Genomic DNA, 24,186 nt, shown 5'->3' with positions numbered 1-24,186 from the left:
ACAGAGAAATGGGGCAGCAGGGTCTAACTCAAGGCCAGCTGGCACAAATCCCTGATGCTGTACTGCATCGTTCAGCAGCTTGTCCTTTGCTATCTTGCAGCACACCTACCATGCGCCGGGGCAACAAAAAAGAGGCTCAGAAGAAAAGTGCCCAAAACAGGACAGCACAGAAATAGGCAAGGAAATGCAGAAAGGTTGAGGTTAAATGGGACCTCTGGAGGTCATCTGATTCCACTCCCTTGCTTAAGCAGGATCAGCTGTAACAGGGTTGTTCAGGACCATGTCAGGCTTTGAATACATCTCCACAGGAGATTCCACAAACTCTGAGCAATCCATTCCAGTCTTTGACGACCCTCCCAATTACAAAAAAAAGCATTTTCTTGTGTTTGAATGGAGTTTCCTGTCCTCATCCTGTCACTGCGCACCTCTGAGAACAGCAAGGTTGCATTGTCTTCATTCCTTCTCATCTGAAATTTATGCATGCAGGCAAGTTTCCCCCCTCTCCCCGACCCTCCTCTTCTCTCTAGGAAGGTGAAGCGGCTCCACAGTGGAAAGTTTCCACTGCAATGGCAGACAGAGGCTTCCTGGGCTTGAGCACTTGGCCACTCAGGCTGTACACTTGCCATCTTCAAACTCTGAGCAGCAAAGGCAAAGGGAGTTCATGCCAACAGCACACTACCAGAGTTTCAAGGTCTGGAGAGGAGGCCAAAGTGCATCAGTCTCCATCATCCAAAGCCTCTCTACCTCCTGACTGAGCCCTGGAACAGGCAAGCTCCAGGGAGCCTAGCAAGGGTAGGGGGGTGAGAAACACTGGCAGTTCAGCAGGAGACAGAGCATGGCCTATCCTACTTCCAGCACATGAAGAAAAAGGCAACTCATCTTACCAAACTGGAAATTAGAGTAGTTAGGGCAGACATGGTAACAGGCACTGAGCACGCCTTCCATCATCAGAGCGATGCCCATAGCATAAAAAAGACCAAAATGCTTTGGGATCCCATAGTCCTGGAAGAGAACAGAGCTGTACAGAAAGTGCCCTCACCGTCCTGATTACAAGCAAACTTTCATTCTCCATCAATTCACCCCTCCTAACCCCCACACATGTCCTTCAGCGTGTGTGCAATTGTAGCCATACTGCATGGCTGGTAGAATCCACAGGCAGCGAATCCAAGTTAACTACACAAGCCTCTGGTCTAAAGACCTCAGATGACCTTGTTACTGACATCTGGAGACCAAAATGTCACTGCCCTGTAGCTGTGCTGTGCTACATCCTGCACAAAACAGAGAGAACAACGGGGACCCAGAAGAGCAGCCTTGCTCTTGTGGTCACTGAGGGGTTAAAGGCACCTGAGTAGCAGAGTCCATCAACACAGCTAAGAAAGCGTCTCCATCAGGATCTGGCTGGGATCTCATCTGAAAGCCCATAAGCACCAGATCCCTAAATCTGCTAAGGCCTTTACTTGCTACCAAGCCGGTGAAAGAGCTGCCTTTCTCCAGAAATCACCAGCATGACTGCCCACAGGGCTGCAGATTTCCTCCATCATCTCCCGGGAGATACTGAAGAGACCGTAAAGGTTCTGACTACAACGAGCTCTGCTTCAGAGCTCAAAGAGCCAAATTCCTCTGGATTATCATACAATGCTTTGTGCCTTCTTGCTAACAAGAGTAACAAGAAGAAACTCTTGGCTGTGTTGTACAAATCAAACCTCACTACTAACAAAAGCACTCTCCAGAGGAAGAAAAAAAATTAATATTTCAGCAACACCACATTTAGCAGGATGTTAGTTAAGGCTGCACTTTTCACAAACCCCATTACAAACCTATGTCTAGCTTTTTGTTCACAGGAACATACTGCTTTCTAGAAGACAGATGCTTCTCCCCACTGCCACATCATGGGACAAAACAGGGATCCAGATGTGCTCCCAGACATCTGTCCCTGTTCTTCCACAGTGAACACCAGAGGAAGAGACAGAGCCACAGGAGTTGTTCCTCTACTCATCTCCCTGTCTTTGCAAGTCCAGGCTGGGTAACCAGAGCAACACAGACACACTGCAAGCAGCAAAGTGGTGGGGTGTGCAGGAACATGTCTCACCTCCACCCCTTTTCAGTGAAGGAAAAAGAGGAGAATTCAATCCTCCAGCAAGGAAGGCAAATTGAAAACCACTGTGCATTGCTCTGGTTGTCAAATTCACCCTGCCTTTCCTCCCTCTACTTGGTCCCATGCAACCATGTTCCCTACCAGGGTATAGACATCTTTCATCTCCATGGCCCGACGGTGGAGGATGTCTCTGCGCAACACAATGAGGAGGAAGAGAAAACCCAGCAGCGTGTGGCCCACATTGCTGAGGATGTTGTTGAAGGCACTGCAGGAAAGAAGGAAGTTTACGACAAGGGCAGCATAGCAGCAGGAGGCTGAACTCCAGGCCACAATAAACTGAATCCATTTTGTCCCCCCTTACCTCCACCATCCTCCACCTCAACAGCTGCAAAACACCTGCCGTTTTTACACACTGGACTACAATTTTAGGTTGAGTAGTTCATCTGCCTTGGTAAATTTAACACTTTTTATGTGAGATTCCCAACTCTGGGTTCTTTTTGCAGTCCAATATTAGGTCAGAGAAGTGCTGCACTGAAAGGACTGATCTGAACTGCTCTTCAGAGCTGCTTCTCCTTGGATACATGTGAAAGTGTCCAAACGAGCACGAGCCCTTCATTGCTGCCAAGCAGCTTTGCTGGGGCAACCTAAGTACCACATATTCCTGGGTGCATATCTGACTGCAACAGAAAGCTACTGCTGAGCTCAACAGAAACCCCAGGAAGACTCTGCTCAGAGCCCTAAACTATCAGCAGGTCTTAGCATGGTTGCTGTGAACCTTGTAAGGATAAACCCCCAACCTGGACACAGCATGAGCACCCTGGATGCATAAGGCAGTAATGCAGTGACCACAGGGCTCACTCACCTCAGCACCCCGAGGGGATGAGCACACAGAAAGTTGTAGTAGCAGATGTCCTGGTTGCCTGTCACATTCACTACCTGGACAGAAAGGAGGTGGGAGACCTGATGTTAGCAAATCCTCCCTGTTTGGAGGCATTTGTGTTGTGCAAACACAGCGCATTTACAAGGTGTAAGTGACAAACTGCATGTACAGCACTTGAGGGGTGCAGCTCTGCAGCCACTACACTCTGCAGCTTTTCATGAGCCACTGTAGCTCAGGATCCACAAGGTCTTGAAAAGCAGCAAAGCTTGTGGCAGCCCCTCAGAGTCCTTCAGACAGGATTAGGGTGAGCTGCTGTTGGCTGAGCCCTTGACTGGCTTGAAACCCATCTGGTCTTTTTTGTTCTCTTTGCCTAGCTTCAGTACTTGGGGCAGAGCAGGGACCAGGTGCCAGTGTTTCAGAAGAAAGTCACTGTGTAGTCAGATGCAAAGAGGCATGTAGGGACCAGGAGGCAGCCTAGCAGTAGCACTGGCATGGGGAGTACCAACATCTGCAAGCAAAGCTTTTATGGGGGGCAAGATATTGCTACAGGCCACAGACCTGACAACGTTTTTAGGAGAAAACAGTGTGTGTGCTCTCACCCAACAACACTAACAGAACTAGGATGAGAAACAGATCTGCTTGCAAATCTTGGAATAAAAACAGGATATCAAGGACTGGAAGAAATCACTCATATCATAGCAAACCGTACTTGCTTTTGGTTGTTTTTCAAAGATCACGGCAGGTTCCTCCTGCCTCTAAAATGAAATAAGCCCTAAATGAGGCATTGGAGGATAAGGAAAACAGAGGTGTAGGGAGCTGCAATCCCTGCTTACCATGCAGAAATAGCAGAATAGCTGCAGCAGAATAACAAGCTAGCAACAGTGATCAAAACCTGGTACAGAGAGCAGCTAAAGTAAACTGTTCCTCAAAGACAGAGCAGGATTCCTCGGGGACCCCAATTTCACTGCAACTGTCACCCTTGCACTGTGCAGCCACAGATCACGTTTAAAGACAAGATGACCCCAAGACCTGGAGACAGCCCACAAAGGCCAACGCACCGTCTGGTAGGTGATGACAAGCTGGATGACGGGCAGGGCATAAAACACTGCGATGGTGATGATGTTCCTGCAGAGAGGAGGCAGAAGCAGCAGTTACACACACCAACACAATCTCTGCACACCCAGCACAGAGCCTCACAGGGCTGGTGGAGGAGCAGGAACACCCCAGTGCCTAAGGGCACAGGCCCTTTTCTCCCTGCCACTGCTTTATACCAGCTCTGGTTGTGATCCCCATGAAGCAGAAGAACAAATGAACTAATCCAAACAGGAGGCAAACGCCACGGGCACAAGAAAAGCCAGGATGTGCACCACAAGCTTGTGTGTTTGGGTTCCAAATCATTGAATGATTTGGGTTGGAAGGGACCTTAAAGATCTAGTTCCAAGCCCCCTAGCAGGGACACCTTCTGCTAGACCAGGTTGCCCAAAGCCTCATCCAACCTGGCCTTAAAAGCTATTACCCCTTGTTTTATTACTACATTTCCTAATAAAGAGTCTCTCCCCATCTTTCCTATAGACCCCCTTTCAGTATTGGAAGGCCACTGTAAGGTCTCCCTGGAGCCTTCTCTTCCCCAGCCTGAACAACCCCGACTCCCTCAGTATTTCTTCATCGGAGAGGTGCTCCAGCCCTCTGATCATTTTTCTGGCCCTCCTCTGGACCCACTCAAACAGGTCGATGTCTCTCTTGTGCTGGGGACCCCTTCCTGTAGTACTCCAGGTGGGGTACCAAGTGAGCAGAGCAGAGGGGGAGAATCACCTTCCTCATCCCGCTGGCCATACCTCAGTTCCCCCTTCCCCATTATGTTCTAGCACATTGCTTGTTACCACACTTTAAAGAAGTTAATGCAAACCAGTGACCATTGCCAGGATCATGTGTGCACTGGTCCACAGACATCCTCATTTGAGGTACGTGGGATCTGCAGTTGCTGGTTAGAAAAGGGTGTAATAGGACAGCTCAAAGAATATCCCCAGGCCTAAACTGTGGTTCTAAAGACAAGCATGTGGACACAGATGGAGAGTCCACAACCAGAGACTGGGTCCCAAGCTTGGGCCTTGCCAGTTTGTCTTCTCCTTACCAAAAATAAATTTTGTATTTTTTGCTGACAATCCTTCGGTCCTTCCTGGACAAGTCTGAGAGATAGAGGAATACCTAAAACATTAATGAGAGAAGAAAGAGGGAAGAAAAAAAAAAACAGAAAAGAACTGATGAAAAAGGCAGTAGAAAATCTTGATGCACTTAGAAAACATGCAGCTTGGTGCAATTTACAGCATCTTTACATAGCAATGGAAGAGCTCATTTGCTCATGAAGAATCCCTTGATTCTGTGTTGAACAAGTTCTACAAAACCCTCAGACCTCCAGGAATGGCTCTCAGTTGTCGTCCCACACAGAGCAGTGCAGGGCAACAAAAGAAGGCAATTTCTGAGAGCTGATAGCTTAAATCACAAAACATGTCAGTCGCTCTATGCATCTACTGGAATCACTACTCCTACCAGACATCGTTGCATGTTATTTTCTCTCTCTGCTTCCTTGGACTTTCTGGGACACTCTGGGATTCCTTCATCTTTCTCAATAGTTCCCAACACATTCTGATTTTCCACTTTAAGTCACTCATTTCAGCAGTGCGCTTAGCACGTCAAGAAAACATCCTAGACTCTGAAAGAACACTAAGAAGCATGTTCATCCATATTAGATGAAAACCACCCAAGAGGGAAGTGGAAACTTAAAATTTCTGGAGAGTGACTAGTGTTGGTCCTAGCCCAGCTGTGTCCACGGCCCCAGCAGCAGCCATACCTTAGTGCGGATGACATTCTTGTCGCTTTCAATTTCTGGCATGGTGTCAAAGTCGCTCTCCTCCTCCACAGAACTGTCTGTGTCAGAACCAGCTGGTGGCCCACGCTCAGGGGAAGACAACTGCCGTCCACCACTGGAGCTAGACTCATCTGGAGCACAGCAGGAAGAAGGAAACACGCAGGGTAAATGCTAAATCCCTCTATGCACAACAGCAAGGAGGATGCCCAGATATCTGCAGCAATACACTGGGAAGAGCCAATGTGATTATTCAGGGAACACACTTTTCCATGATCACAAAGCTTCCTAAAAGTCTCAGATATCAGCTAAGAGCACTTTCAAGGACTATCTCTATTCTTCCTGTTCCTTGTCCCTCCCACCTCCTTCCCTCAGTATTTTTCTTTTTTTTTCCCCTGCTTTTACCCTACTACTTTTCATCTCTAACATTATCTACTCTTCAGTAGCCTGGGCTCTGAAAACTGGAAGTCTGAGACCAACCAGAAAGCTCTAAAAATACAGGCAGGATGTTCAGAGGTCAGAAACCAGGTGACATAGTTAAACTCTTTGAGGCTTGAACATTTCCAGTGCCTGAGACTCTCTGGGCACCTCTTCCAGAGATTTGGCACTTTTTTGGTGGACCCCTCCTTATCCCCCTTCCTCCTTCCATCTGAAGTGTAACCTCGCTCTCCCAAGCTGCAATTTCGTTTGAAGTAGTTGCATGCAGCTACTAAAGCAGCTCGTGGCTTTATTCCCTTCTGGCCCTAAAGCACCAAATCTGTGCCTTCCCCTGCACCAGGAAGGGCACTCCCTGTCCCCTCAGTTCTGGAAGACACGGTACCAATAGCACCATAGCTGCTTCCCTCGGGGGTGCTGGATGTGATGGGGTGCGAAGACGTCATAATCCCAGATCCTGCAACAAGAACAGACCCAAAAGAGCCAGTTAGTTCCACATCAGAGCTTCGAAGCATCTCTCTGAGGAGAATGCAAACAGCTTGAAGAGTTGGAGGGGCTTGGGAAAAGCGGCATTTCTCTTAACAGATGGCACCCTGTCTCCATCTAGAGCATACTGTGCAAAGGGGAAACTCCAGCTTTGCAGTATGAAACAAACCCCTTCCCTTCAGCCTCCCCACAGAGGCAGCCAGTCTGACTCACAAAAGCATAAGCCTCTGTCCAGCATCCCGTAGAGATCACATCACTGCAAAACTTGGCAAATACTATAGCAAGTCTCATAATATTCAGAGCACCCTTATGAATTTTCTATTTTTCTCCTTCCCTTCCCCATGTATTGATCTGTTCAAATATCACCATCTCCATTTATCCCCGGAAAAGTCAGACAGCCTTTGGCAAGACAGCTACTCCACAGTTTTAACCAAGCAAAAATGTTGCATGAAGAAAAAAAAAAAAACACAAAACAATCTTGTGTTGATGACAAGAGGGACAAGTCTTTGAGGACTGAGAAGTCCTTGCCTCCCACACACACACCTGAAGCACAGAGGGCTGCACCTCCCAGTCAGGTTGCACTGGGACTTTCCTCCCCCGGCTCCACATTCCTTCTTTTTGCCTGGTATCTGTTTGATCCCTGTGGCATGGCTTCAGCGGCTGAACTGGCTGCAGACAAACACGGCAGTAAACCCAGCACGCTGAGCCCCTCACAGAGGGGTCAAACGCCCCTATCGCAGAAGGGAGGGAATAGGACCGCACCTTCCAGTGGTGGCAGCCAGCAAGACTGGCCCAGCTGCCCCTAAAGCTTCGCCCTCACAATGTTGTGCAGCCAGTCAGCAGCAAAGGGATACAGGACATGGGACAGCATGTAAAGCCTGGCAGCCTTACTGCAGCCTGGCAATGACCCCTGTCTTCCCAAGCTGTGCCTCCAGCTTCCTAGTACCTGACCTCCTCCAGACTCACAGGAATAGGCAGACTCCTCTCTCCAGATGGCGGCTCCAGGCACCTCTAGCACCTTACGCAGCTTTTCATACCGTTTTGATTAGTCACATATGTAAAAAGCCCCAGAACAACGCCTGAGCCTTATTCCCAAGCAAGTGAGCACCCACACAACAATGACATTTGATCTTTCAAGCCCAAATCACTGTTTTCCTTCAGCATGTTCACAGTGCTCGTTGCACTATAGGCCAGCAGTTGGTCTCCATTTCATCTTCTTTACCCTCCTGCCCCATCCTTCTGACAATGCAATGAACAGCTCAGAGGGGCTCTAAAGTGGACAATGTAGTGTGAACTGATCACCCAAGGAAAGGTTACGACATATTGCAGCCCCCCACCCCAAGATATCCATTCTGCTCTGAGCAGGAATTGCCAGGACATCCTCATAGGTTGCTGCAGGAGCAAGCAAGGTCTGCCTTCTGCTCCTCATCTGCTGTGCAACACTCTCTCTCTCGCAGCACAGCTCTTCCTGTTGCTGTAAAGTAACTTGGAAATCCAGATCACTTGGAAGAGTGCAAGAAAGGCATTTCTCCATGTTCACAGCACTGAGACACACAGACATCCTACTCCCATCAGTCCTGTCCCATAGGGATGCTCCCCTTCTTATATAAGGGCAGGCTGTATGTTCTCAAATGACACGTCAGCCTTCTCTCCCAAGTAACCAAGCTTTAAATCTGGACAAAGCAGGCGTGCCAGGGAGAAGAGGCACCCTGCACTGTCTCTAGCAGTCACTTTGGACCCAGCTCACCCACTAATTTCAGTCCCATTTCCCAGTGTGTGAGTGAGTCAGCAAAGTAAATGCAGTGTCCTAGGTGTGGTTCCTCCAGCTATTGTCTCCTCCAGGCAGCAGTGGTGTGGGATGGGAGGTGTCCCAGGGGATTAAAAAAAAGAAAAAAAAAAGTTAGCCACGGAAACTAGGTATTGGCTGAGTGACCAAAGGGGCATATGGAGTCATGGGATATTCAAAGACAGTGGGCAGAGACAGGTTGTTCAGCACCTCTATCCACACTTTCTTCATTGGGAAGGGAGTGATGGGGAAGACAAAAGCCAGGGCCACCACAGTAGAAAAGAAATTCCAGAGGGTGGGAAGAGGAGAAAAAGTAACAGAAAGCCAGGATGTCCTGGGTGATCTAGAGGACAGGGAAGATGCAAGTTATCAGTTTATAGGCGTCAGTCAGACACACACCCTGAAGAGACAACAGAGAAAGAAATAGCATGTAGGCAGGATGTCGTTCTGTAGAGAAAAGGATGTGGCTGTGACATGCAGTACCAGGCACGTGAAGGTGACATGGAGTACAAGAAAGAGGACAAGTCACAGAAGGAGCAGGTGCTCTGGGGAGGAAACCCAGAAATGGTGAAGGAATTGCACTCCTTTGTCCTTTCAGCAGTCCTCCCCCTCTGTGAGCCCAGCCTCCCACCCTCTGGGTCTGTGCTAGGCACAGTATGCACACCCTGCAGCTCCTCTGGGAACTTCCCAAACACCAGAACTTAATTTCCACCTCTGGCCAGGGCAGCTTGGAAAGCAGCTTCTCAGCTGCCTTCAGCACCTATACTCACAGCTGCAGCACCAGCAGTGCTCCCCGGGGCTTCTGCACTCACCCTGCTTAGACTGTGCCTCATGGGCTTAGACATTCTTCCCTTGCAGCCAGCCTGGAAACCTTCCAGTGCCTTGGCCAGGTCCCTTGAACTTCCCCAAACTCCTCAGCACACATGCGTTTCTCACTGCTCCAAGACCTGCTGTTGTCTGACAGCAGGATCCATCCCCAGTCACTCAACATTAGAATATTTTTAAATCACATTTTTACACTCCCCTGCTCACGTGGTTGTGAAGACCACCTTTCACACACACCTTGTGTCATATAGCAATGCATATGTGGATCTCAGTGGCTGAAGAAGCCACTCTTGAGAAGCCAAACGTCCTCAATTGCTTGACAAAATATTAACTCAAATAATGCCAGGTCAGAGTGAAGTTCCATAGCTGATCCTTTAAGCACAGCTCAGTTATGCTCATGGTAAGTAGTAAATCTAGGAGACTGAAGGAGCTAGGGAATTAAAAAAAAAAAAAAAGAGAGAGAAAAAAGAGAGAGAACACACCAAGAACCTTCCAAGTTCTTGCTGCTAAAATGTAAAGTCCTCTCATTCCCCAGGAGAGAGGTGCAAGTGATGTTTCTTTACCCTCAGACCAATGCTTTGAACTATTTTTAAGGCACTAAATATTTAAACAAAACGAAACAGCTGACCTCCCACACCTCACCAGGAGGCCCAGTGCCACCCTGTCTTCATGACAAAAATGTTCACCTTTCACCAGTAGCTTCTCTGATACAGCTATGTTTTTATAACACAGAAATCTGCAGTATGTAGAAATGTGGGTGCAGCATAAAGTAAACAGAATCCAATACCAAAGTAAATAACACAAACAACACTACCTAACTGTATTAGTCATTCATTTACTTGGTTCTCTGCAACTTCCAGTGAAAAACAAATTAAAATTTAATTTGAGAGAGAGAGAGACTCCATTCTTAAACCAGGCAGAGGAAATTTTAAAGCATAAGAGCTGAAAAAAGTAAACCAAAAATCAAACTGCTTTATTTAGAAATGAACAGACGTGGCACTGGGAACATTAGCCTGTAACTAGTTCTAGCTAAGGCTTGTCCTTCCTCCACCCCTCCAAAAGCCAGCTCCTCAGAGCAAGGGTCCAGACCAGGGTTTGGTGGACCCTGCTTCAAATGCCTTTTCTTGTAAGGGCAGAGAGGAAGCTCTAATATCTTTCATTATTACCAGAGACTGTGTGGAACATGTACATGGAAGGAAGAATGGTTGAAAAGAGAGAAGGTACTTGACAGACAGCCTGTCTCCTGCCTTGCCTAGGACTTGTCTTGTTCACTTAAAGCTGTCACACAACAGAAAAGAGAGCTTACCATCCTCAGGACTCAATCTTCCAGATGAAGCCTTCCTCCGAACCCTGAAAAGCAGTAGACGGCACTCATGAAACAGCCAACAAACCCCATTGCCTGCTAGCCATGGCAAAATTATCTAGACTGCTAATAGGCCAAAATGCTGCAAGCTTTAAAACCAAGAGAGAGCAACAAAAACCCACAAAAGAAAAATTAAAAAAAAAAAAGAGTACTGTTTTTACTAGAAATGGCTCTGCCATGACTGCTTGCTGGCTACCTCTCCCATTTTCAAAGCAGCAGAGTTTTTTCCCCTTACACATGCACCAGGGTCAGGACAACCAGTTACGTTATTATCCTATCCTACACTGCTCAGTGTATTGGGAACAGACTCTTGAGTAACCTTCTGATACCCAGATGCCCCACTCAGGGGACTGGGCACATGAGAATCCACTGTAGCAGGAGCTACACACACTTAAGTAACTTCATTGAACTGTTCCAGTGAGATGTTCATTGAAACGTCATTGAAGTTAGGCCAAACCCCCCATCTTGAAATTGTTTTGTTTCAAAGCACCATACTTTTAAGATCGTTTCTTCTGAATCAGTGGAAAAGTTTGCCACCTTTAGTCTGAAAAGCTCTATGATAATCATTGTTCATGTAAAACCAGTCTGCTATTTGCCAAAGGCTCTCCTTGGCTCTTCTCATGCCAACCTTTGCCCAGTAGGCCAGGGAGGAATGCAGAAGAAACCTTCTTCCACACTTTGGACAAAGGATTTGCTTAATCATTGTCACTGACGACACAGGCAGCAGTGACTGATCCCAACAAACTCCACCATCCCCACTACCTTAACAGCACCTTCCTGCTGCCCCACCAAGGCTCATCATGTGCTAGTGGTTACCTGCCCTACAAGGGCAAATCTTACCTCTCTTTTGGGCTGCTGTCCCCTTCCTGCCCCTTTTCACCCGAAATGCCATGCAGGATGAGGCACTTCTAAGAATAAAGAGAAACAAGAAGGCTGTTCTTGTAAAACCCCTTGACTCACCTGATATAGTGCACAAAAGCAACAACCACTGAGCCCAGGTAAAAGGAGAGGAAGCTCAGGAAGCTGAAGAACATGGCCTGGATGTAAACAGACCCTGGAGAAAGAGAAAGCAGCAGTCAGCCCACAGAGCAGGGAGAGTCTGCCCTGCTCTTCCCAGCACCGCCTGCTGATAACACCCAGCCCCAAACAGCTCTCCAGACCCATGTGCTTTCTTCAAGAGGAGATGACAAGAACCTTCTGCGAGGTCTCTCCCCACTTTCTTTGTCCCCAGTGCTAACCAGTCCCATGACACCATCCCATGACAGGGCTGCCAGACCAGCCATACCCTCCTCCACAGAAGCACCAAGTTCCCCCACCGTAAAGCTGCACTGCTCTGCACAGAGACACTGACTTTTAATAGAGGGCACGATCGTCACTTGAAGGTTCTTTGTCCGCTGTAGGTTCCAGGTACGGTTGACATTTCCTGTGAGATGCAAAGTGTACAGCAAATGTAAAGATGGTCAAACATTAATGGCCTCTGGCCCTGATCTCAGTTCTCTGCATTTGCAAAAACAGGGTCTGGCTTTTCACTATAATTTTTGCATGGCTTTGCAGAAACCTTTCCCAGACTTGCCTACATAGTGTTTTGTTTTGTTTTCCTTTTTTCCCCATCCAGCCACAACTTATTTTTCAGACTTAAAAAAAAAAAAAAACTATGGTTGAGCCTTCCATAAGTTGGTCGACTCTGCTGACAGCTTTAGGATAAGACACCCAAAATGTGACTTTTTTTTTTTTTGAGGGTCAGCGAGAGGGGAGGCAGGGGACAGGTAGTGTGGCGGTGGTGGAACTACAGAAGTCAAGTATATCTGCTGATTGAAATCTTACTTTTCCTACAGAGAGAAAGCCACCCAACTTTGAAGACAGGAGTGTACCTGACCTGAAATAAACTCCACTTCTTATGAGGACAGCTGCACCCTCGTTCCAGTTTCAGACATCACAGGAGTGGTGACGACCACTGCCCAGGAAGTGGATATATTTGTTTTCTGACTTGGGAAAGCATTGGAATCAGTCTCATAAATTATTTCTAAAAAATTATTACTGTTTCCTGCTCTCCCAAGTCATAGATCCCAAGATAGCAATGGGAAAAAATGCCTTCTGCAGGAACTGCTGTGAGCCTCCATGCAGGCAGGAGAATAACAGCAAAACGGGAGTGGGGGAAAAGAAGGAAAAGAACAAGAAAAAAGCTGCATCCAGTAGCGCCTAGATGTCTCCATTATCTCCCAAGACACCAGTCACTCCTCACAAGAGCATATAACCCCAACAAGCCAGGTGCTGTTCTCTACAGACATTTCCTGGAATGATAAGAACTTGTTAGCCTCCCTAACACATTTTTGCTTCAACCTTCCTCACAGTTACCTGGATAAGATACAGCTATATATTGCCATCCCACAGGCAGGACCCAAAAGATTTCTGCTGTTCCATCACCCAGATCGAACAACGAAATCCAACCCCCAGCACAACTCACCGTGGATGGAAGAAGGCACAGAACCCCCACAGGCATAATCCTCTGGCTTGATGACAAACACAACGAAGAACTGCTCACCTGGGAAGTCCTTTCTCTGCACAGAGAAGACAAATCCATGCGAAGTGAAGGAGCCTCTCCCTCCATACAAGGCCGAGGTGATGCTCCAAAAGGCTAGATATAGGTTTTAATTGCTACACAGACAGCAGCCCCACAGAGACCTGCCTGGTCTGGACAGAGCCTGGCTTCTGGCTCCCCTCATTCTTGCTTACAATAAGATGAGTTCACCAGCATTCATTACATTACGTCCCAGTACAAGCAAACCAATGTTGAAGCATTTATTTTAATTAATATAAACCATCTATTGAAGCTTTGTTTATTAAAAGGCCCTATCATAATCGCTCACTGTAGAAAAGCCAAGGTTCAAACAGAAGACACCTGCTCACAGAAGCTGCAGCCATGCTGACCTACGGTGCCAGCACCCAAGGCATAACACATCTACCTAAACAAACACAAGCAATGCTTTGTAGTCAAAGTAAAATCCCTCCTTTCCATTGTAACAGATGATCTAATGAAAGCAGACACCCTTCCTGGAATCAACAGAAGAGAACTAGGGATACAGAGGACAAGCCACTGAAAAACATCACTTGGACAAAAGTCAGTCTCACCTGCACCGTGATGGCTGCCTGCTTTGTCATGGACTGGTAAACACCGTTGAACTCCACGTTATGGTCCAGGTCATACACTGGGCACTAAAACAGACAAGAGTCAAGCCAGACACACAAGTAGATGTAGGGTGACAAAGGGAACAGGACAACAAGGACCCATTCAGAAGTTAGAAAAGCTGCTCTGAAGATGCAGTTTGCCTGAACTCACTACTGTTGTCATCCTCTCAAGAGGGCTATGATTAAATTCCAGATGAGGATTCAGTCAGATCAATCTCTCTGACATTCCCAAAGGGCAGCACATTCACTAAGCTGTACACTTAGCATGTTGCATGCTTTGTGGTCTGTACCATAAGCCAAGTGCTTGGACTCATTTTACTCTTTGCCACTACAGTTCTTAGTTCTTTACCTGCTAGGCTGAACAAACACCTGTCACTCTCTTGTCTCCTGCCCTTCTGCCACTCAAACATGGGGATGCAAGCAGAAGTTGATGTTACCCATTTCTTTCCCCACCCCAGGTATTAAAGGCAAATGCTGGGACTTCAGAGCCGGTAGCCAAGGCATCTTGCACCTCTCACTGCCTTGTTGCTCCCACAATGCTGGTCCCTGCACCATCCAGGGAGGTGGGGAGTGAGGAGAAATGGGGGGCTATTTCCCAGCTGCAAGTTACAGCCAACCTCCCTTGGCAGGGAGCAGCTGTTCTCCTCTTTCAAGGAAAGGGAATGAATAATTGCAAGAGGGAAGAGAGAAGATTGAAATGGAAAGGAGGAGAGACCTCATGGCTGGAAATTAGAAGTTCCCCATGCTGCCTTGAGCCAGGGAGAGTCAAGGAAACAGCACTATCCTCCTACTCAGCTACCAGCATCCCAGCCAACACCACCCCACAGAGAGACAGACCTGTGCCACAAGGTAGTAAAGAGCTAAACCTCATGAGGAGAGCATGATAACAAATGCCCTCTAGGCAGACTGTAGAGGAACAACTTGCTCGCTATTTTGCCAATAAATAAAATTCTCAATAAGTAAATATCAATAACTAAAAATCTCTGGATAAGCTGCTTGAACTCAGCATTTGTCTTTGCCTCCTTCCCACAGGACTTTCATTCCTCTTTAAGGTATTCCCTTCACCACCATTATGATAGGGTGAAGCCCTCCTTAGAGTCATGCTCTCTGTTGGGGCACATAGGTTTTCACAGAAGGACAGCAGACAGCTCCTCACCCTCCTCCCCTCAGACTTACCACAATATCCTGGACGGAGACAACTGAACATGGGTAGACTGCATCAGACACCACCTTAATGATAACTGAATCAACATCTTGAGGAAACTTGTATAAAAAGTACTGAGGAGAAAGCAGAGTACTGAGAGTTACAGTCCAGAAATCACCTCTGCCAAAATAGTTTCACAGCTTCCCTAAGGCACCTGCACAGCCCAGTCTGGACTTTGGGTTGGATGTAGTGGGCTTACACAAAAATTCAGATTTCAAATATTATGACCTTACAGTAGAGAAGACCAGATTAAACAGGTACAGATCACTTTTATCTCCCTGCACAGCGCACCACTAGACAGACATTTTCAACATGCAAGATGCAGCATAGCTTTTGTTCCCCTTAAGCTTTTTTCCACCTGGTCAAGCTAAAGCAACTTCATTTTTATAGTCTGCTCCATTTTATACTGCAAAGAGCAATTTCCAGATGTTTCTGTACTACTGTTGGGACATTACATATGGAGCATGTCATGGAGTTTTATCTCAGATGGGTTGGCTCAGAGAGTGACAATGAAAAGTATTAGGTCAAATGGCTGAACTCAATCAAGAGTTTCATAAATGAATGCTTGACACTGGACTGTAGGATATGGATTTTTTGTTTGTTTTCAAGGACAGTTGGGGAGGCAATGGAGGCGTTGTCTTCTCACTTCAGCTTGGAAAATAATTCAGCTATAGCTCTGGAAAAACTGGGAGAAAACAACACCTGCTGATATTCTTACTTTCCCTTCTGGAGAGAGGGACATGTTTTGAGCAAGTCCACAGGACAGTCTGCGGTGTCAGGAGATGCACTCCCCTGTCCCTGCAGAGGCCTTTTCAGATGTGGGCAAAAGATGTCCCAGGGAATGTGATTGTATATTTATCCAGTAAGAGTTTGATGTACTACCATTGCTAGCTGCTGGGTGAGGGTTTCTGTGCTCCTGCCTGTGGACAGGCTTGCTGCAGAGGCTCCCACCACCCTGCTTGGAGCCCAGACCATAAGAGTTCAGGCTCACCGACACGGCTACCACGAGGGGCCCGATGGGCACCTCACCCCATCCTGGAGGGGATGCAAAGCAGAGGACTCCCACCAGCCACTTCCCACCCTTCCTTATGGTCACCTTCAGGAGCTGCTGCTGCTGCCCCAGGGCAGGCAGAGCCCATGGGGAGGGGAGCTACCCCAGGCAGGCAGCTCCTGCAGCTCTCTAAGAGACACTCTCACCTAGAAAGGTCCCTTTATGTCACATAAAACTCAATAACAAGCTGGATTTCCCTGCCCTCTTCCCAGGAAGTAGGACCCCAAACTGGAAGGACAGGGATAAGTCAGAAATGACCCAGGCTTTTCCCAAGTTTGTCCATTTCTACTAAAGCAGGGTCCCTCCACTCCTAAGGGAGCACTGGCTCTGAGGCCACAAGTCCTCTCAAACTGAAAACTCACCAAGCCGGTTTCTTTAGCAGACAACATTTTATCTCAGCCAAGCAATGACTCCAACAGTCTGGGCTCCCTGATGACCCAGGTGCACTACCCTTGGAGAGCTTCAGATACTTGAGGAAATCACTCATGAGAACCCCTCTCTTTGTCTTCTAAAATCATGCTTATACCAGAGTGCAGAGTTACCGTAAGGGGCACCAAGACTGACGGTACTCTCCTGCACAGACAGCGAGTGTATAAACGCATCCTGACAATGCTCCTGACCTTTACAAGTGTATCTAATTTCTTCTTCCACCCTCAGGCATGAGCTGGGTTCTGGGTGACAACTCAGCAATTGTTATGCCTGTCTTTTTCCAGTCTTTATGCTATTACAACACTTGTCCAGATTTTTCTTTTTTTTTTTTTTTTTTGGCAGATGATTTAATACTTTGATTTACAAAAAAATAACAGCATTATATCAACTAAGAAACACTCATCTTGCACTCTCTACATCTGGCCTATAATTAAAGTCACCAATCTCATATTATTCATCATGACAAATAACAGACTGAAGTCACAATGTTAATTCCCAGTTTAGATCCTAAACACTCTGCATTCAAGTTACAATCCTAATTAGTGAGGTTTTACAAAAGAACCGTCACCTCATGTGCTTCTGTAGTGCAAAACATTGTATTCATCTGCAAAACAGCATAAGACACTTGAGACCAGATTAACTGGTTTGCCTGATTATAGGAAACCTAAAACTAGGTGATGTTACTAACAGTGATTGCAACAGCAAAAATGGAGTACCAGGCAGCCTGGGTAAATTACATACTTTCTCAGCTCCACAACCTGCTGTATTACTATAGCTATTACTATATTATTGTATATGAAAATGCCAACAGCATTTTTATTCAAGGGAGGACTTGTAGTTTCTGCAGGGCTCTAAACAAGGCTGCTCAGCAAGATGTGCAGCTCTCTCTACCAAACTAATAACCAGATTTATCAGGCATTTCATTTATCACCTCACACCTTGACTTGCTTCCCTGAATAAGGAATAGGGCTTTGAGCTCTGCTGTACCTTTACAGCTCATTTATTGATTTGGATCTCTCTGATGAAGAACTGCATCTTAGCAAGTCTTTCCAGGGCAACTGAACCAGTGCTGGCTAGAACAAAACATTGGTGCACACCATCTCACTTCCAAAAAAGTGCAATAGTCCAATGGTCTTTGGACTTCTCTACACATTTCTGGAATTTCCTGAACTGTGTGATACCATTCATTTGTTCTAGTCATACTTTTTGGTGCACTCAGTTGTTTTGCAAGAGGATCCAAACATGTCAGTCAGTGTATCTGAGGCACTGCTACCTCTTCACTATATCTACATAAAAAAGACCAACAGGAAGGAAACTTCCTCGCATCCTAAGTGGGAAACAACGCAGCCACATAAGGCTTTTGCCATCTCTAACAAAGGATCATGTGAGCCATTTAGATATGAGAAGACATACAAGCAACACCATGCAGGACTCCTCCTTACCTGGGGCTGGGAAGGGCTGGCAGTGAAGTTAAAGGGCTTGTTGGTCCTACAAAAGAAACGCCAGCATGTTGAAGTCTAAAGCTTTCAGAGTTGGAATATACACAGAGCACTTTCAGATTAAGCAAAAAACAAACAAACAAACAAACAAACTCATTATTTTCTGGGAAGGAAAGGGAAGGTAAAAGTATGGACCAAATCCCTGTATAACAGATGGATGAAGCAATTGCATTTGCATTCACTCATTCCAGCTTACTCAAGTTGGAAGCTCTCAAGCCTGGTCACTAGCAGCTCATACGCAATATTAAATGGTGCCATGGAAGCAACGTCCACAAATATAATCTGTTCAGATGGTCCTGTCTCAGGTGCTGGCTCCGAGGGACAGAGGGTCCGACTCACTTCTTGGTAATTGTAGGTCCTCTGGTAGCTGTAACAGCCAGTGGAAAGACAGAAGGGAAAGTTAGGTGGAAAGACAGTAGTTAAGATATTGTTCTGCAGTTTTACAAATTATGTGATTTTTCCCTGCCTGCATAAATGAAATATTGGTCTTGGCCTTTCAGATTGTTCTGCCTTTTATTCAGAGCTCAAACTCCACCTCTGTTGTTGTTTTTATGGTATGCACGTGGTTATGCTGGCCATCCTCAGCATTTCACTTCCCTCCAGGCTGCCCGTGCCAACCGCTGATCTAGCACATCTGCCATTTGACAGCTTCAGAGAGAGGAACAGCTCAGAACAGGTGTTGTTGTTACCACCTCCTGCATCAGACAAGACACTGCGGGCTTCCTGCTGCCAGGATTTCAGCTACATGATGAAGCTTCACATCTCAGATGGTCTAAGGTGCCTTCCAAGTCTCAATACTTGCAGTGCCACTAGCTCTGGGGTTGCTGAAGCTACACAACAGGATCATGTTCACAAAGACAAAGAAAATACTCCAAAACCAACCTCAGACTCAGCTGTATCTGGCATGAGAAATAGAATCTTATCCCCAAAATACACTGTAACCCTGCAGTTAGGGGACTCTTTCAAGAGCTTTTTCAAACCTTGGTCCAAAACTAGAGGCCTAGAAAAACTTGCATACAACATAAGCAGCTGTGGAAATAACAACACCATTTGGCAGACTCTGCTGACTGGTGACACAGGCAGGTCCAAAGCAGACATGTCCCCTGGTATTGTGTGTACATAGCTGAGAAACCAAGCAGGCTACCAAATATGAGGTTACCTCCCAGATCACAGTCATCCTATGTTCAGCTGAGAGTGACCAAGTATGCTTTGTAACCAAGCTGTCCACACTAGTGGACAGAGCTAGCACCAGAGGAAGGCTGTTGCTGGATATAACTGGTAGACCAACGTGTTACAAAAAAGAGACTTCAGTACTTACAGGCCTCGAAAAATTAGTGGGACCTGCCATGACAATACTCCCTTCTGCTGGCGAACTACAAACAGGACAGGATATTGGAGGTTCTCGGAGCTGCTGTTCACATAAACGCGCACTGCATCTACCTGTGTAAAGAGAAAGGAGAGAACAGGTAGGTGTTAGCAGAATGCAACAAACAAGACAACTCCAAACCCAGGTGAGAGGAACACATCCCTGTCTTTAGACTGACATAGATGTTGGCAATATCCACAGATGAATCAGTTTGTCACTGAACCAGTTGCTCAGATCCAGAGGTCATTTAAGAAGCACCTCATTCCTGCTGCTCTGATCCAGAATCACAGCCCTGTTTCCAACCCAGAGTTGACTGTTAGATAAGACACAGTGAACAAATGCAGTAGATAAGAGGAAGAAAGTTTAGTAGTTTCTACTTACCCAACTAGGAGCAACCTGAGTAACTCCCCCTTAATTTTATAACAAAAAAATCACCCAAGGGTACAAACTAGGATTTCTTTGCCTGAACTCTTATGTCCCCAACTCATTCAACTCTGCTGGGGAAGTCACAAAAATTACTGAAGAAGGCATTAAAAGTCAGGGATGAAAAAGCAGGTTAGCAGTCAGCATCTATCTCTTTTGTTACAGACACTCAGATGACCATAACCCATATTTACACCAGCTAATAAAACAGAAATACACTTCTGACTGCCCTCAACGGGCCAAGGAAGGATGCTTTGGTTTATGAGCAAGGCTCCCAGCATAGCCCACTGTAACAGCAGCTGAAGGCTTGCCTTATATTGTCTAGCCACCACACAGTGGCAGAGGTAGGACAGCTGTGAAGAAGGCAGCCCTCACTTTTCTATTTGCTTTGAAAAGCAGGCAAGCAGTTGGTGTGGCCATGGCCCCATTTCCATTTCAAAGGAACACCTTGTTCATCTCCCTCTCCAGTGCTGCATGAATTGCTCACGAGTTGTGCAAGCTCATGCCTTGTTTTAGTCAGAAGACACAGTACATCTTGATTGGAGGCCTTTAAATCAATGAAAACATACCAGGTAGATAAGAAATAAAGCCACCACATCTTGCCTAGAGAGAATCCTTTTGAACTTTTCAAGTGGAAGTCTCAACATACCTATCTCAACTTTCTATCCTCCATGCATAGAGAAGGTAAAAGGGGGTGACAGCTTCTGAGAAAACATACAGAGCTGGCCAGACACCAGCAAGGCAGCTATGCTTACAGTGAGGATACCAGAAATAAGGTTTAGCAGAAGGGTTTTGCAAATGCAATCACAAGTCTAAAAGAATAAAATTTCACGTTTATTCTTGTTTAGTCATTCTAGGATCACATGGGAGTTTTATTTACTGTAGCAAAACACTTCCCTCTTGAAAGCCATAATCATTATCAATTTTCCTGCCATCATCACAGTAATGCAGCACTGACAACCACCAATTCCTAAAAAATAAAGTCTTCAACAACAACAACAATCACAAATCATTTAATTAAAAATCCCTTGAGACTGAAGTACAAACCAGGAACTCTTTCCATCGCCTTCTGGTTTCTAAATCTTTGCAATACTCTTTTGGCATGCCTTCCAGCTTTTTCTTCTGACCAGAAGAACTGCATACGCAATTTCATTTCCAAGTAGAGAGAATTTCAGACAAGGGTGCTAAAACCAAGTTAAGAAAAAAACACCACAAAGCAATACTCACAGGTGACACCTGAAGGGCCAACACAGCAGGCCATTGCCAATGGACAGCACTGGAAGATTTCTCTACAGCTTCCTTGCTCTCTGTAGGTGCCCTGCTCAGATGGGAGCCAAGCCAGCACATGTTGGTATAACTGGGAAATGAAGGGAGTGGGCTGAATGAGCTGCTGCTCTGTTCGTAGGTGTTTGCTGTAAGTGAACTTTGTGTAGCTGTAGTTGCCATGATGAAGAACCCAGACCCAAATGAAGGGACAGTGGAACTGAACAAGAAAATATAGTGAACACATGCAGCCATTCTTCATCCACAGGGAAGCCAACTGTTAGTTCAGAGAGATCACATTCTAGCTACATGTCAAGAAGCTTTTTGCCCATGAAATGGTTCAAGCAAGCCCCCCTATGCAGGTGATTTACACCGCCTCTAGTTAGACATCACCCCCTGTGAACTCTCCAGAGCTCAGCACATTAGCACAGCACAATAGGAGCACACACCAGACACTCTGCAAATAGTACTGCTGGGTTATGCATCCTCAACTGTTCACAAATGCAAGCTAGACATTAGGAAATTGTACTTTCTGGGTTCATAAAAATCAGTGCAGAAGATGTAGTTATGCTTATGTCACAGGTAATTGGGTTTACTTGAGGTGTGTACGATTCATTGGTATTAACTGGAAGACTTTAAAATCTGCATCTGTACTTCGAAATTCTTAATTTAAGAACTGGAATAGCTGTTTTAAGTATATGCTAATGCTGAGTTGTATTAAAAAAAGAAAAAGCTACTACTTTCACAGTTTGCCTAGGCTTTGGACACAGAAGTGAAAGCCATACACAGATGAAAACACCTCTTCTTCCCACCTGAGATCTTCTCTTTCAGCAAACCAAACGTTTTCAATATTGATTCTAAGAAAAAGAAAATAAAAAGTACATCAACAGAAGTTTAGAAGCTGTTTAGAAAAGTCAGCCAAAAGAAAAAACTGCTCTGAGGTGTCACAAAACACAGAATGGAGCTCTCTCTTTCTGTCATTAAAAGGTACAGCTTTTGGTATCCACTAGGATACATTTGGGATAGTTCTACGATTTAGGCTTAAACTCCTTGGAAATGCCAGCTCTTCCCACTGTTACATTACAGCGTAGTTACAGCAAGTCACTTATCTCCAGTGGTGCAGGATATTTTTCAGCTTTATTAACGTCTCATGACATTTGGCTTACACAGGTAAGAACACATGCTACCTGCATTCTGTCATGTATTATCTGAGGAGCCATGGCCACGTAATCAAATACAGCTTCATAAGCAGACAAGCACAACACTGCCAACACAAGACCAAAGAACTATTTTTAATACCAGAATTTCATAATCCGAGACCTTCACTAGACATTTTGTGGGATCTGAAATGTCTGTTTGGCCAATTTGCTGAATTCCTAAATATTAATAAGAGATGGGAATACCATGCTAAGACACATCCCTGAACATTTCTACATAAGATGCAAAGAACGGCTTTCATAAAATGTTAAGAAACCAAGCAAAGCAGGGCTCTCTGAGTCCTATCCAAAACAGAAGGCATTTCTTCCCCAGTGCAGTTTGCAATGTATCGAGGTATGCCGTCACATCCTTTCCCAAAAGTGACCTTCACCAGACACTTGCCTGTGGAGCTCCACATCAGATGTGGGGAACCTGCTCTGCTTCACAAATGACCCAAGTATCGCATGGGCAGACAAGAGTGACCACGGCCTACCCCACAGCTCATACCCAAAGAGAAGGATGGGAGAGCAGACTTTACCTGCTTAGGGAGTCAGGAGTGCATGGTGTCAGGGGCTAGATCTTACTGAAGATCCCAGAACCTGGGAGCAGCAAGTACCCCGCAGTGTAGCTCACTGTTGGACAAGGCAGGGCATGAACCCAAAGAGTAGAGGCAGGTGTCAGAGCCTGTTCCCCTTGGGAACCTCTGTCAAGAACGCTATTTGAAATAACAATTCCTGCCCTTGCAGGAGACAGTAACTCGCAGTGCCTAACAGGACATAAGCTTCTCATCCTCGCCTTCTGCAATATTACCACATCTTACGTGGTGAACCAGCTGGGCCGATGGCTTCCCTTCAGGCTGCTCCAGCTCAACCACCCCTCACTGTTGCAGGGCTATCAACGGACAACGGGCCTTAGTCTAGGACCAGAGGCAATATCCTTTCCTCATATGAAATGACCCATATGAAATGCACTCCAGACCCTTCATTATCTTTGTGGCCCTGCAGTAGACTCACTCCAGTAAGTCCACACTTTTATTGCACTGTGGAGACCAGATCTGGACGCAGTACTCCAGGTGTTTGTAACTGCCCAAGGCAACTCCGCAGAGCATAACCCTTGCAGTATTTTACAAGATGGAGTCACCTCTGTAACAGCTGCCTGGACAAGCCCAACAGTAAAACTGCTCATACAGCGACTTATTAGCACTCTACTCACATTTTTACCCTGACACCCTCCTCTTGGCCTCAACATCCCCTGCTGAATCTGGCCAGATCTAGCATTTTATTTTCCTGTGAAAGGAAAGCTAATTAAGACAATGGCTGCAGGTACAATAACGCAGCTGACAAATTTTTCAAGCTGGGTCCACATTGCAGTTCAAGCCCCTGATTCTCCTTGCCTAGGGTGGCTGTAATGTCCCTGGGCAAGGGTTACTGCCCTTACTTGCACAGGGTTACACATCGCCTCCTCTTTGCTGCCAACACTAATACTCTTTACTCTCTCCTTCACCTACAGGCGAGTGCACTAAGCATGTCTTTTTTCAAATCTCAAGGCTCTTCCAGGTTAAATGCCCCATTAGTCTGAAGATCAGACAAGTTTCCACCAAGGAAACAAACAAAAAAAAGGGGGTGTGGGGGAGAGAAAGTAGAAGGAAAAAAAAGACCTCCCTATGAATCCAAGGCTGAATCCAAGATGTTTACTTAACTAACAACCAGCAATGCCAAGATTAATTCATTCTGTTAAGGACTGATCATCTGTTTTCAGGCAGTCCTGCTGTTTTGGCAACTGCCATTCCAGATGCCTGGGGGGCCTGCTCAGAGAACTGAAGACTTTTGCAAGTT

At 46.2% G+C, this 24,186-nt stretch overlaps 1 protein-coding gene across 3 annotated transcripts in view; it reads right to left on the bottom strand.

The window, feature by feature from the left end:
* Window positions 1–24,186, bottom strand: part of SIDT1 (SID1 transmembrane family member 1) — a 44,286-nt gene that overhangs the window by 8,019 nt on the left and 12,081 nt on the right. The window contains exons 2-18 of one of the 3 annotated variants that reach the window (XM_080597960.1): window positions 21,119–21,248; window positions 19,421–19,542; window positions 18,299–18,469; window positions 18,046–18,091; window positions 15,096–15,197; window positions 13,863–13,946; window positions 13,198–13,291; window positions 12,085–12,156; window positions 11,694–11,787; window positions 10,677–10,720; window positions 6,659–6,730; window positions 5,824–5,972; window positions 5,107–5,180; window positions 4,034–4,100; window positions 2,958–3,031; window positions 2,237–2,360; window positions 885–1,002 (exon numbers count right to left, since the gene is read on the bottom strand). In XM_080597960.1, coding sequence (XP_080454086.1) covers window positions 885–1,002; window positions 2,237–2,360; window positions 2,958–3,031; window positions 4,034–4,100; window positions 5,107–5,180; window positions 5,824–5,972; window positions 6,659–6,730; window positions 10,677–10,720; window positions 11,694–11,787; window positions 12,085–12,156; window positions 13,198–13,291; window positions 13,863–13,946; window positions 15,096–15,197; window positions 18,046–18,091; window positions 18,299–18,469; window positions 19,421–19,542; window positions 21,119–21,238 — 1,627 coding nt within the window. In that variant the 5' untranslated portion in view covers window positions 21,239–21,248. Of the gene's footprint in view, window positions 1–884; window positions 1,003–2,236; window positions 2,361–2,957; window positions 3,032–4,033; window positions 4,101–5,106; window positions 5,181–5,823; window positions 5,973–6,658; window positions 6,731–10,676; window positions 10,721–11,693; window positions 11,788–12,084; window positions 12,157–13,197; window positions 13,292–13,862; window positions 13,947–15,095; window positions 15,198–18,045; window positions 18,092–18,298; window positions 18,470–19,420; window positions 19,543–21,118; window positions 21,254–24,186 lie in introns of those variants that run through there. The other 2 variants (XM_080597958.1, XM_080597959.1) reach the window with 2 other exon arrangements.

The sequence above is a fragment of the Anser brachyrhynchus genome, assembly GCF_964034855.1.
Source record: "Anser brachyrhynchus genome assembly, chromosome: 1".
Lineage (NCBI taxonomy): Eukaryota > Metazoa > Chordata > Aves > Anseriformes > Anatidae > Anser > Anser brachyrhynchus.
The sequence above is the reverse complement of the archived record's forward strand: the minus strand, read 5'-3'. Positions and strand labels throughout refer to the sequence as shown.